This window comes from Canis lupus, chromosome 9 (assembly GCF_048164855.1).
Source record: "Canis lupus baileyi chromosome 9, mCanLup2.hap1, whole genome shotgun sequence".
Taxonomy (NCBI): Eukaryota; Metazoa; Chordata; class Mammalia; order Carnivora; family Canidae; genus Canis; species Canis lupus.
The window spans coordinates 14,765,331-14,780,289 of NC_132846.1; the positions used below are offsets into that span (position 1 = coordinate 14,765,331).

The 14,959-nt window shown below is 41.5% G+C and overlaps 1 protein-coding gene across 11 annotated transcripts in view; it reads right to left on the bottom strand.

The window, feature by feature from the left end:
* The window catches only part of SPTSSA (serine palmitoyltransferase small subunit A), a 188,191-nt gene that overhangs the window by 108,089 nt on the left and 65,143 nt on the right, over positions 1-14,959 (bottom strand). For all 11 annotated transcript variants that reach the window (XR_012036458.1, XR_012036460.1, XR_012036457.1 and 8 more), the window contains exon 2: positions 214-290. Coding sequence is in view for 2 of the 11 variants with exons in the window: in XM_072838231.1 (XP_072694332.1) it covers positions 214-267 (54 nt within the window). In the remaining 9 variants the exon portion in view is untranslated. The remainder of the gene's footprint in view (positions 1-213; positions 291-14,959) is intronic.

The window sequence follows — 14,959 nt, forward strand, 5'->3', positions numbered from 1 at the left end:
CAGAGGGAGAAGCAGGCTCCCCATGGGGAGCCTGAAGCGAGACTCGATCCCAGGACCCCGGGATCAGGCCCTGAGGCGAAGGCAAACGCGCAACCACTGAGCCACCCAGGCATCCCTACCTCCAGCCTCTTAATGCTGGGTTCACCTAGCCTTCCAGGAGATCAATCTTTTTAGGACAACCCAAGTCCCACCTCCTTGTCCCTGGGGCCTCACCTGTTCACACCTTAAGCTCCTCCACCACTGGAAGTACATTTCTTCTATCTTCATCTTCTTGCCTTACTGTGCTGGCTCTGGCAAGAAAAAGACATGTACCAGTCCCTTCACCTGGATCTCTGAAGCTTCATTTGGTTTACAGCCTCATGGAAGCTCTCTCTCCTCCCCAAGCAAGGCACACTGACAACTCTCCCCAAGAATTCTCATTGCCCACACTCACGATGATTCTTCACCCTCTTCACCCTCTCCTAGAGCATCTGAGGGGTGAATGCTGGCAATACCAGCTCACTGTCTCTCAGCCATGTCCTTCCTAGGGGGGGGTCCAACATTTCATGAGTGGGGAAGTGGGGGCATTTGTCACCTGTCATACCATCTGGTGAGACAACCAAAAAGTCACTCTAACATCCTAACATACATTTGTCAGACTCTCAGTTACAAGAAGAAGAAAAAAAAAAAAAAAGACTCTCCCAATTCATCTTAATTAGTGGAGACTTGAGATAAGAATACTCACAAAGAAATACTAAAATATTATGGCAGCCAAGGGCAGTTGTACCCAGACCTCACAATAACTGGAAGGCAGTTCAGAGTGTGAAACAGATATAATGACCAGGAAGTCTTGTCACCCCCTTAGCAAGAGTGCCCTCGCTCCCCTAATGTGGGGACAGAGCTGCCTCTGATTCTGCTCCCATTCGTCCTTTGGGAATGGTTGCCCTCATGCCAGCTCCTCCTCTAAATTCTGTTCCATGGAACACGGTTTTATAAAAGATGTTAACAGGAGAGAGTTCTGTTGTCAATTAAGTCTGGGAAACACCGAGTTAACATTAGAGAAGCTTCTTCCTGGGGATCCTCAGAGTCTTTAAAATGCCAAAGCACCATGGGACTCTCCCACAGGGGATGTACATATGGTGTTTCCTAAATGCCCTGGCCCAGGGAAACCCCCTTCAAGGATTGCCTGTATCCGGCTGCAAGACCCAGCTCAGGGTACATGACCAGGGACTGTATGTGCTCTTCCTCTATCTCTTGACCTCAGCCTCCTCATGGCTTTGAGGAAGCCATGGCATCTGCAGACTTCCCTCCCTTTGTATTTTCAGTTCCTGCACCCACAACCAATCAACTCTCTCTGTATCTCGATCTTCTTAAAGATGAAGACATTGCTCATTCCACTGTGATCACCATCAGAACAATCTGGGCAGATCCTTGGTATCATGTCGTCTTATAGACCATTGACCAACATGTAGCCTGACTCACATTGGTCTGGGTACTCACCTTTGACTAGGAGAATAGAAATATGACCTCCCACCCTCAGCAGGAGATGGTGGAGGGGACAGTACCATGAGACCAGCCTATAAGGAATTGCAGTCTCTAACCCTTTTGTAACAGCCATCCACTAATTGAAAAGGTATGACCAGGAGACTTAAATCAAACAAATGTTTTTCAAGTGCCTTGACAGTCCCCCCAACCTAGTGAAGTATTCCATAATCAAAATGAGACCAGGATCCATATTAATACCTCCAAATTTCTTCAGTGAGTAGGTGAGCCATATTTTAAACATATACATTTTCAATGTGTGTAAGGGGGGTATATTTCAGTACTATATAGGTATATTTTAAGTATATATATTTAAGTAGCATTGACTCCTTCCCTTAATCCACTATATAGCTCATTTATCAAGGCTAAATTATATTTGATTTTATTACTATTTACCCAAATGCTTAAAGTCTTTAACAGCTAGAGGCAAACCAATAGTAAATAATTTTTTCATTTAAATCATCCAAAGTAAAAAACTAGATGAAAAAATGCTTTGTAGGCTTCTTTTTTTTTTTTTTTTTTTTTTTTTAATGTTTATTTGCAACACTGAACTCTGTAGGTGGGTTTGGACTTTCTGCCATGTACAGCCCTGTTTCTATTAAACAGCTCGTCCCTCCTCATCTTCAGCTCGGTGGTCATATTCAGCCCATGTGAGGACAGTAGCCGTTCATTGACATTCCACAGACTGGATCATAAAAATGCACCTTCGATATTATAAAAACATAAGTCGGCCACTGTGACCAATTTAATAAGTCATGCACTCGTCCAGTTGCTCCTCCATAGGGTCATTTGTGAGCCATAATTAATATGCAGTGGCGACAGAGGGCTCCTGAACCAAGAGAAGGCAGTGTAATGTAATGCACACAGACCAGGAGTCAGGCGGCCAGTTAGGCCAAGACTTCAAGCAAGAATGTTAAATTGTCTAAGTGGCAGTTTCCTCTTCTCTAAAATGGTGAGCATCATGGGTAATATTCAGAAAGGGCCTGTGTACATAAAGGACCTGCTCTGTGCCTAGGACACAGGAGTTGCTCGATAATGGTGGTGATGGCAATATCGTCGTATAGACATCAGCTTGGTTGCCTTTTTTTCCCATCTGCCCAAAATTATTTTCCTCCATATTCTAGTAGTAGCACCCCCATTTTCTTTGGGTAGCTACCCCTCCAATTCTTTGTGCTTCTGGATAAATACCAATCACAGCGTCCCACACCCTTGACCTTAGGGATGAACTTTTGATCCAGGCTTTGGTAATCAATGTTCCCCTTCCCCCTAGCCCCAGGGATTAGAGGGCAGGGGGTAAACTGAAGCAAGGACAAATTAGGAAAGCAGAACCAATCATTCTTTCTTCTTTTTTTTTTTTTTTCCTTAAGTAGGCTTCACATCCAGCATGGAGCCCAATGTGGAGTCCAATGCAGGGCTTGAACTTACAACCCTGAGATCAATGCCTGAGCTGAGATCAAGAGTTCAGACGCTTAATCAGCTGAGCCAACCAGGCACCCCCAAGAGTCTTTCCTTGGTATTTTATGGAGAGATGTTGAGAGCAGCTTCCAATTCTTATGGGTAGACAGAAAGCTGCAGGCTAGCCGGCCGCCCTTCACCTCCTACACACCTCCTAACACATCTTGAAATAGGAGAGAATGTGGCCAACACAGAGAGTAGCAAAACAGAAGGGAAGAGAGAGAAAATAATATTTATATCCCTGGATTCAGCTCTACCCCTAAATGTACCAGTTTTAAATATGTCAATAAATTCCCTTTTTAGGCTTAAATTAATTTAATTGAGTTTCTGCCTTTTGAATTAAAAGGTTCCTGTCCGGGACACCTGGGTGGCTCATTGGTTGAGTGTGTCTGCCTTCAGCTCAGGGTGTGATCCCAGGGTCCTGGGATCGAGTCCCATGTCAGGCTCCCCATGAGGAGCCTGCTTCTCCTGCTTATGTCTCCGCCTCTCTGTCTGCATCTCTCATGAATAAAGAAATAAAATCTTTTAAATAAATAAATAAGAGGTTCCTAATATAAATATACTTTTTATGAATGAAAAAGAAAGAAAGAAAAGAAGAAAGAAAGAAGAAAGAAAGAAAGAAAGAAAGAAAGAAAGAAAGAAGAAGAAAGAAAAGAAGAAAGAAAGAAAGAAAGAAAGAAAGAAAGAAAGAAAGAAAGAAAGAAAGAAAGAAAGAAAGAAAGAAAGAAAGAAAGAAAGAAAGGAGAGGGAGCGAGGGAGGGAGGTAAGAAGGATAGGACAGAAACAATACCCAGAGGCATCCTTGCACCTTCATTCCAGCCCAGCCAGCGGAAGCCAGCAGGCATGCATCATAGCTACACTGATGTGAGCAGCAGCCCAAGTGGCACAGCCCCTGAATCAGAGGTAGGTGACCTGCTGGAAGTCACAGAAAAGTGTGACATCACTGCAATTTCTTGCCTGCAGCTTAGGCAGTGGAGGTAGGAAGGTGACCCCTGATCTTGTTTCCCCGGCCAGCTCTGTCCTCTGGTCTGCCCCCAGGATAGAGAGACGACAGCGAGCAAAGCCAGGGAACTTAGGAGAGACCATATTACTGTAGCCTCACAGTGAAGTGAGAGCTTAGATTTTCTCTAATAAGCCACTGAAGTTTTAAGAAGGGGGATGACATGATTTTTGTGTTTTTGAAAGCTTTCTCTGGCCCAGAATGATGCCTGGGTTGGAGGAGGACAAAGCTGGAAGCAGCAGGACCAGTGAATATTGAGAAACAATCAAGTGAGTACTCGAACGAAGAAAAACCAACAATGACAGAGGATAGAGAATGTGCATTTAGAAGGTAAAGTCTATAAGACTCGGTGGTTGATCACGTAGGGTGAGGTGGGGGCACGGAGGCAGGAAGAAGGAAAGAACCTAGGACATGACTTCAGGGACCCAGAAAGGAGGTCCGAAGCTAGGCGTGGAAGAAGGGGAGGAGTGCATGTGGGAATGTGCTCAGTTGGAGGATCCATGGGGATATCCAGGTGAAGATGTCCAGAAATTAGGTTATTTGAAGATTATTTGTTTATTTGACAGAGATGGAGCGAGAGAGCACAAGCAGAGGGAGAGGCAGACGGAGAGAGAGAAGCAGGCTCCCCACTGAGCAAGGAGCCCGAGCTCCATCCCAGGACCCCCAGATCATGACCTGAGCCCAAGGCAGATGGTTAACTGACTTACCTTTCCAGGCACCCTGGAAATTAGGGTATTTGAGCTGCTGATTTTGTGATCATGGGCAGGTTACTTAACTTCTTAGAGCCTCAGTCTCCTTATTTGTCAAATGGGAATAATTTGTTTAATTTAAATGTTACTTATTTAACATACAGTGCTCAAATAGGAATAATATTCTCTAATCAGAGATTTTAATTACCTCGTCCAAGTTCCGCCCAGCATAAAACATTGTTCTTAAATAGAAAGAACTGGTAGAGGGTCCTAATTACTCTGAAGGTGAGATCCCTAGGAGGCCACTGGTCCTGAGGGAGTATTCTGTTCTCCTCAGTCACCCATGCCCCAACTCCTGCCTCATCCCAGGGAAGCCCAAGGACTTGCGTAGCTTTGCCCTAGGGGTTTTCTTGCAACTCAGCCTACCTAAGGGTTCAGGCCCTCTTTTTGGCCTTTGCACATGGGTTCCTTCTGACTGGAACACCCTTCTTACACTGCTTAGTGGTTAGTTCTTCCATGGGTTCTTCCCCTGCCCAAGGAACTCCTTTTCATCCTTCCAGATTCACTTCCTAACACCAGCCTGATGATATTTTATCTGCCTCGTCCCCCTGGAACAATTCAAATGTCATGCTGCAATAAATCATTCTTCCTTTAGTCACCAGACTGTCCCTTTAAGTAATTGAAATCTGTAGACCTTACTTATGAGGCTGACTGATGCAACTTGAAACTATCTGAATTTAGACACCATCGAGGTGTATGCCAATTACTAAGCTATATACACAGCTTCTCAGCTCCAAACCCATCTTCTGTGCTCGGCTTTGTGGCCCTGGGACTGGGACTCTGCAAGCCACATTTCTGCTTGGCCAGCAGTCTCCCAGTTAGGCTCTGTTCTGTAGATCAGGGCTGGGAGGCTGGAGGAAGGAGAAGAGAATCCTTCCCGTCTGTTCACAAGCCCTCTGAGCAACACATTGGCAACGCTTCTGCCCCAGCAGCAGCATTTAGATGCAGTTTGCAGTTTTGTTTGTGCTACTAGCCTCATCCCAGCTGTTTTCTCCTTCCTGGGGGTCTGGTTCTCAAGCCCACAGCACCCCTACTCAGAGCTAAGACAGTTCCTAGCAAAGCTGTGCCTCCCCCTTAGAGGTCTAATCTCTGCCTCTCTCTGTGTGTTTCATGAATAAATAAATAAAATCTTTAAATTTTTTTTCAACATCCTCACCTAAGCTGTGACCCCAGCCCTTCTACTTGGCTTGGTCAGAGCCCTCAAGAGACTATCCCCAGAAAGCCAACTACTAGTAGTTCCCCACATGTACTGCTACATATGTACAGACTTGCATCTTGGGAATCAATGTATATAAAACACAAATTCCCTCCAGTTAGGCCTTTCTGTGGTGACATTCAGAATTCTAGGTGTGCCTGGGTGGCTCAGTCAGTTGGGCATCTGCCTTCAGCTCAGGTCATGACCCAGGGTCCTGGGATCAAGTCCCGTGTTCCAGCTCCCTGCTCAGTGGGAGTCTGCTTGTCCCTCTGCCACTGCTTGTGCTCTCTCACTCTCTGTCTAAATAAATAAATGAAAATCTTAAAAAAAAAAAAAAAAAAAAAGATAGTGAACTGGAGGTCAGACTGCCAGTACTGACTAGGTAATCTTGGGCAAGTAAATGAACTTCTGAAGACTTGACTTCCTCCTCTGTAAAATGGAAATAATAATAGAATCTAGAATTAAAAGGAATCAGGGGCACCTGGGTGGTTCAGTGGTTGGGCCTCTGCCTTTGGCTCAGGTTGTGATCCTGATGTGTCCTGGGATTGAGTCCTGCCACCAGGCTTCCCACAGGGAGCCTGCTTCTCCCTCTGCCTATGTCTCTGCCTCTCGCTGTGTCTCTCATGAATAAATAAATAAAATCTTTAAAAATCAATCAATCAGTCATTATTAAAGGGCTTATCACACAGCTAAGCCTATAGTAAATACTCGATAACTGTTAACTGTCTGCAACAATAATTACGACACTATCAAGCCCACCCCCAGTTGGATGCATACCTGGATTCTAAGGAGTACAAGTAGCATGAAAAGGAAAAAGCTCTAGTGATATGTTTGGGCCCTACTGCTCTGTAATCCCCCTAGCTGAGAGCACCATCAAGCTCTAAGGTCAGAGGGCATCCCTCCCCACCTCACAGATGCCACACAGCTCTGGTCTGTGGAAATCCTAGGGCATCGGGGACAATATGAGGACTGAGGACTCAGACATGGCACTGGGCCCCAGCAGGAGACAGCAGGACCTAAGGGGTACCTCATGGAGGTGGCAAAGCAGCAGCAGTGCCAGGCTGGAGAGTGTTCCTTTGCACGCCCTTAGGAGAACCCTGCTGGTGACTTCTTTTTTTGTTTTTTTGTTTTTTGTTTTTTGTTTTTTGTTTTTCTGCTGGAGACTTCTAAAAATGCTTTACAGGGTGAAGCCCTGCTGGAGTGTGTGGGATAAGAACCAAAGTCATTTGGGTCATTATGATTGAGATGATTCTATTTGTACTAATAGGCAGGTATCTTGAGTCACATGTCAGGTGTTGCCTAAGAACCAATCACAATCATATCGCAATCAACATTATCATTGATGATATCATTATCATTATCATTGATGATAAGAGGGCTCACATTTAATATGACAACCAAAACATGCTGCCTCACTTAACTATAAGGAGTCTTCATTTTCCTGTGCCCAAGAAATGTTTATCACACAGTAATTTTATTTAGGCAATAAATCCGTACAAACACAAAAACAAATTGAACTTCATATACACATGAGTTGAAATTAAGTATTACCAAGCAAAAGTCAGTGGAAAAAATATATATAAAAAGGTATCACTGTGGCAGGGCTGGATATCAGGATACTAAATTGCTTCCTACCCCAGCTGCTTTCACATGTTAATAGGCTATTACCCATGATTCGATACTTTTTTTTTTTTTTTTTTTGATTCGATACTTTAAAGGGCATGTCAAGAGGTTTCCACTTTGGACCAGCCACAAGCAAAAAGAGCTTAACTCTAAGAGTTCCTCAAATTCATAAGTGATAACTTCTTTAAATGAGGGGATCCAAACTATCGCATCTCCATTTCTACTGATGACTAAGATATCCTTTGATCCTGGAACACACAGAAAAATAACTTTGGGTTTCTCCTCGCCCAGAGTTTTGGTTATGCTTGAAGGATGAAACAGTTTGAGGTATTGCAGAGGGTCACCCTAACTGTCATTTCTTTTTCTCTCAAATCCATTAAGATGGAAACCAAACATCCTGGCTAAGGTAAGAGCTGACCCTTTCCTAAATTCATAGAAGAAAACTCCTCTTGGCCAATCCAGAGCTCCTTGAATCAATGGAAGTGCAAGGCCACTGCTTTTGTAGATAACAAATTGGTTCAGTCAGGGAAAGACTGTAGATCTGACAAGGAAAAAATGGCATACTCAAGAGAAGATGAATTTTTACCATATTTCATTATAGAAGACCACAATGAAAGAAAAATGACTTCATCAATCCCTTTCTGGGAGCCCTGGTGAGGCTAAGGATAAAAGGAGAAAGCCCCTGGAACCGGCTTCCTGTCATACAAGTTGCATCCATCAATTCAGGACAGCTTCACAGGGGCACATGCAATCACAACTGACAGTGGATAAATCACAATTATCAAGACCTTATTAGCTATTGCCCTAGAGTTAAAGAGGGTCATTTGCTTCAATCAGATAGCAATCGATTGCTTTGTATGGGCTACAACTTATAAGGCCAAGGTCAAGGTATGGTGATGGAAAATTAGGTTAGATATCATAAATCCTCCAGCACCAATCCCTCTTATCTGAACGAGAGTGCTATAAACTATTAACTCTGAAGACAGGTTTGTGGGAAATATAAGGGAATCCAGAATCATAGCAAACTTTCTGATGGATAATACAGTATATCAGAAAAACCTAGAAAGATTGAACTTTCTTCACTTGCTAAGAAAAAAAGAAAATGGAATTCACCCTACCTTGATGCACATGGTTAATTCTTCAGACCAGCAAGTACTCAGCAACAGGGGTGAAAAGACATTTTTTTTTAATTTTTATTTATTTACTTATGATAGTCACAGAGAGAGAGAGAGGCAGAGACACAGGCAGAGGGAGAAGCAGGCTCCATGCACCGGGAGCCCGATGTGGGATTCGATCCTGGGTCTCCAGGATCGCGCCCTGGGCCAAAGGCAGGCGCCAAACCGCTGCGCCACCCAGGGATCCCTGAAAAGACATTTTATAGAGGAAAGATAGTCTTCTTTCTCCTCTTCTTCTCTTGCTATGCTCCAAGAGAACCCATGCCCTGAACAAATGGCTCATAAGTAGCAAATACCATGAGGTTGACACTGACCAAAGTGAGGGGATACTTCTGTTGTACTGTCTTTTTGTCTCTGTAACTAATCACCAAGAAGCAAACTAACAACAACAACAAAATAAACAGAAACAAAATACAATTCTCAGCTGGCCAAATAAAAGATGTGCTGTAACTCTTTAGAATTGTCAGGAAATATTAACAATTCACAAACCTAAGGTAAAGGCCATTTAGTGTTACTTGTACCATTCTTTCAACTTTTTTGACTCAAAATATTCCAATTAAGAAATTGGGGGAAAAAATCATGCCATAGTTGGTACTAAAGTAAAAGTAGCTGTGGTTTAACTCATAAAAATAATTTTGTGTACTCATCTTTCTGTTTTTCTTATAGTTACTTGCATTTTTACTGTCATAATGAATGCTATCTATTTTTGTGTATACTAAAGTTTTTATACCTAACATTGTACCAACTAGAAATATCTATAAATCAGCTTTTTCATACTGATCACAACAATAATCAATGGACCTCCTCATGTCCTTGTTCAGCAATTTCAAAAAAACTCTGAACAAGGTGGAAAAGGCAAAAAATAATGTTATCTCTGATAATGGTCTTTAACTCGGTGACAAAAGTTACCAAGGTATAAAATACTTTGGCATTTTATGCTAAAGTAACAAAGTTACTTTATACTAAAGTATAAAATGTTATTAAATCCATGAGAAATGATAGATATTTCTCTAATGAATCCTCTTCACAAATGTTGTAAATTAGAGATTGTTCTTAAAGATTAATGGGCAATGAGAATGACTGATAAATTCTCCAAGCCTAGGAAGGAACACAAGAAAATGTAAATCCAAAATTGTCTCTGGATTCCTAGCTAGCTGAACAAACCTTGACACCAGCTCAAATTTTTCTTAAATCAAAAACCAGATTTTTCCACAGATTTCTATAAAGCCTGAAGCAGAAAGCTTCAGAAGCAGATGCCCATGAAAATTTTAAAAGGTCCAAAATTTATTACTTTGCAAACTCCCACCGCTTTCTTCCCACTATTGTTGGACACTATTTTTTCCCAAAAATGATCTATAAGAAATGCTAGCTTTATTGTTATTATGTTATTATGTTATTGTGTTATTATGTATCCAAGTCTCACTAGTCTATATATATTTTTAATTACTCAGTGTCAATGTATGTCTGCTTTAGTAATCTTTCAGTTATAAATACATTTTTTTTACTAGAATCTTATATTTTAAAATGCTGTGATGTTCCACAACAGGTCAAATTTACAATAAAACACAACTCTGGTTGCACTACTAATTGTAATGAGTTCTAGAAGATTTGGGGAAAGTATAAAAGCCTCCTAGATTGAATTACATTTTTACAATATTTGTGCTGAGGGTTTAGTGAAAACACATAAGCATAAGGGAAAAATTGTCCTGGAAATGTCCTTAGTTTCTTCTGCCAGCTAAACATTAATGGTAAATCACAAAGTGAGCTTTTACTTTCCACCCTCCTAACTAAAAAACTGGTGTTTCAGGAAAGACTTTTAAAAATTAATATGATTTGACAAAATACAGCATCCATTTCTGATCAAAACTCTTCAGAGTGTAGGGATAGAGGGAACATTCCTCGACATCTTAAAAGCCATCTATGAAAAGCCCACAGCAAATATCATTCTCAATGGAGAAGCACTGGGAGCCTTTCCCCTAAGATCAGGAACAAGACAGGGATGTCCACTCTCACCACTGCTATTCAACATGGTACTGGAAGTCCTAGCCTCAGCAATCAGACAACAAAAAGACATTAAAGGCATTCAAATTGGCAAAGAAGAAGTCAAACTCTCCCTCTTCGCCGATGACATGATACTCTACATAGAAAACCCAAAAGTCTCCACCCCAAGATTGCTAGAACTCATACAGCAATTTGGCAGTGTGGCAGGATACAAAATCAATGCCCAGAAATCAGTGGCATTTCTATACACTAACAATGAGACTGAAGAAAGAGAAATTAAGGAGTCAATCCCATTTACAATTGCACCCAAAGGCATAAGATACCTAGGAATAAACCTAACCAAAGATGTAAAGGATCTATACCCTCAAAACTATAGAACACTTCTGAAAGAAATTGAGGAAGACACAAAGAGATGGAAAAATATTCCATGCTCATGGATTGGCAGAATTAATATTGTGAAAATGTCAATGTTACCCAGGGCAATATACACGTTTAATGCAATCCCTATCAAAATACCATGGACTTTCTTCTGAGAGTTAGAACAAATTATTTTAAGATTTGTGTGGAATCAGAAAAGACCCCGAATAGCCAGGGGAATTTAAAAAAAGAAAACCATATCTGGGGGCATCACAATGTCAGATTTCAGGTTGTACTACAAAGCTGTGGTCATCAAGAATCAAGACAGTGTGGTACTGGCACAAAAACAGACACATAGATCAGTGGAACAAAATAGAGAACCCAGAAGTGGACCCTGAACTTTATGGTCAACTAATATTCGATAAAGGAGGAAAGACTATCCATTGGAAGAAAGACAGTCTCTTCAATAAATGGTGCTGGGAAGATTGGACATCCACATGCAGAAGAATGAAACTAGACCACTCTCTTGCACCATACACAAAGATAAACTCAAAATGGATGAAAGATCTAAATGTGAGACAAGAATCCATCAAAATCCTAGAGAAGAACATAGGCAACACCCTTTTTGAACTCGGCCACAGTAACTTCTTGCAAGATACATCCACGAAGGCAAAAGAAACAAAAGCAAAAATGAACTATTGGGACTTCATCAAGATAAGAAGCTTTTGCACAGCAAAGGATACAGTCAACAAAACTAAAAGACAACCTACAGAATGGGAGAAGATATTTGCAAATGACATATCAGATAAAGGGCTAGTTTCCAAGATCTATAAAGAACTTATTAAACTCAACACCAAAGAAACAAACAATCCAATCATGAAATGGGCAAAAGACATGAAGAGAAATCTCACAGAGGAAGACATAGACATGGCCAACACGTACATGAGAAAATGCTCTGCATCACTGGCCATCAGGGAAATACAAATCAAAACCACAATGAGATACCACCTCACACCAGTGAGAATGGGGAAAATTAACAAGGCAGGAAACCACAAATGTTGGAGAGGATGTGGAGAAAGGGGAACCCTCCTGCACTGTTGGTGGGAATGTGAACTGGTGCAGCCACTCTGGAAAACTGTGTGGAGGTTCCTCAAACAGTTAAAAATAGACCTGCCCTACGACCCAGCAATAGCACTCCTGGGGATTTACCCCAAAGATACAAATGCAGTGAAACGCCGGGACACCTGCACCCCGATGTTTATAGCAGCAATGGCCATGATAGCCAAACTGTGGAAGGAGCCTCGGTGTCCATCGAAAGATGAATGGATAAAGAAGATGTGGTTTATGTATACAATGGAATATTCCTCAGCTATTAGAAATGACAAATACCCACCATTTGCTTCAACGTGGATGGAATTGGAGGGTATTATGCTGAGTGAAGTAAGTCAGTCGGAGAAGGACAAACATTATATGTTCTCATTCATTTGGGGAATATAAGGGAAGGGAGAAGAAATGTGTGGGAAATATCAGAAAGGGAGACAGAACGTAAAGACTGCTAACTCTGGGAAACAAACTAGGGGTGGTGGAAGGGGAGGGGGGCGGGGGGTGGGGGTGAATGGGTGATGGGCACTGGGGGTTATTCTGTATGTTAGTAAATTGAACACCAATAAAAAATAAATTTAAAAAAAATTAGTATGAGAGACAGATAGCAGAAATGGAGAGCAAAGGCAAATCCCCAGCAACCTGGAAAGGTAGGCAGCTGATCTGCAAAACAAGAAGATATCCAGTCACTATTCTGTACACCTTAAACTGATATAATGGTATATGTCAATTATGTCTCAGTAAAACTGGAGGGAGGGAAGCAAACATTACAGAACCACACAGTCTAAAAAGGGAAAGTCACCAAGATCCCCTTTCCTGGAGACCCCTGCCAACTGTTTGGCACCCTTTCCTCCTGATGCTTTCTTCCACATATATACTAACATACATATGTATTGAAGTTGTAAAGTTTAATTTGTTACAATGCATATTTGCAGAGAAAATGAATTTGTGTTACAGTTCTCTTCTTAGGCATAAACCGCCTAACATATAGTGTATATATTATACATATATTATCATATAATCTATATAATATTAATATAAAGTAGATAAATATTTTACTGAACATCTCCTGCAGCTTAAGCTTAGATCCAATATTTTGAACAGTCTTTTAGGTCTTCTGTCTGGATAAAGATGCTCAGAATCTCAGAAGGCTTCCTCCTCCCTCTGAAATACGCTAACACATCCTTGGGGAATATTGAAGGAGAGTCGTGGTCTGTGCTGATCATTGGGCTACAAGCCTCATGTGCCCTAAGCTCTGGGGTGACTCTCTGTGTCTGCTAGATGGCCCAAGTCCAACTTGTCTGCTGGCCCCCCTGAAGACTCCATGGCCTGTTCTTTTGGCTCACTCAATGTTCTCAAGGATTATTGGCCAGCTCTTGATTGACTTGACCTCCTCTCAGTTCATGTTGCTTCAATAGACCCTTCCAATTTTTCCGTGACCCCCACGAGGTCCTAGCATGGAGGAGCCACTCCATAGCCTCCTCCCTAACATACAGAGATACCTCCCTCTGCCTTAGGAAGTCCTCTCAGGCTCCCCAGTCTGTCTCTCGGTGGTGTTCTGGGTCTCATCCAAACCCCAAGAGAACTAGAGCAGCCTAGAGAGACACAAATTCAGTGTCTCCCATTGCAGCACATCAGTAAGTACGCTTTGTTGTGGCAAAGTCCCAAGTCGGCAATGTGCAGCCTGAGAGGTAGTCTTCTCCCAGAGCCCTCCTGTCTTCCATCTAACATAGCTCCCCACCTCCAGGTAAAGGCCTTTGAACCACTTCACTCTCTACCCTTCTTTCTCATACAATCCAAGGCTCTCAAGCCTATTGGTTTGCTGCAGAAATTTCTCTTGCACCTCTTGACTTTTGTTCTCATGTCCAGATGCAGGTTTTTTTTTAATAGGATGATTCTATAAATCTATTTTGCAACTTTTTATGTTTCTTTTTTCTGTTTCACAACATAGTATGGACATCATTTTAAGTCATTTCAGAGAAAGTTAACTCATTCTATATATTATATTTAACCTATATATTATTCAAAATATTATCATTTCAATATGTAATCAATATTAAAAATTAAGTGCTTTACATTCTTTTTCTTATACTAAATCTCCATAATCCAATGTTAATTTTACACTTACAGCACCTCTGAATTCCAACTAGCCACATTTCAAGTGCTTATTTGCTCTAAGTAGCTAGTGGCTACCACATTGGACAGTCCAATTCTAGCAGACAGGAGAGTTAGGAGAGAGGTGAGCTCTCAGGGAGAAAAGTAGAGCTGTAATTGGGAAGGACATGTGGGAAATTCTGGGGAACTGACATTGTTAGCTTCCCTGAGATGAGTGTTGATTATGTATTTGCATTGTAATTATCTATTAAATCATACGTGTAAATTTTGTTAACTTTTTTTAATGCGTTTTATTTAAAAAAAAAAAAAACAAGTTTTAAAAATACTGAATGTATACTCCTATACATGTATCAATACAAAGTTGAGCAAGTCTTTCTGAAGGATAAATTTATAGAAGTGTAACCATTGGGGGCGCCTGGGTGGCTCAGTCAGTTAAGCGTCCAGCTCTTAATTATGGCTCAGGGCCTGATCCCGGGATCAGGGATCGAGTCCCACATCAGGCTCCCTGCGTGGAGCCTGCTTCTCCCTCTGCCTGTGTCTCTGCTTCTCTCTTTGTGTCTCTCATGAATAAATAAAATCTTTAAAAATAAATAAATAAATAAATAAATAAATAAATAAATAAATAAATAAATAAATAAATATTTTTAAAAAGAATCATAAAGGGCAC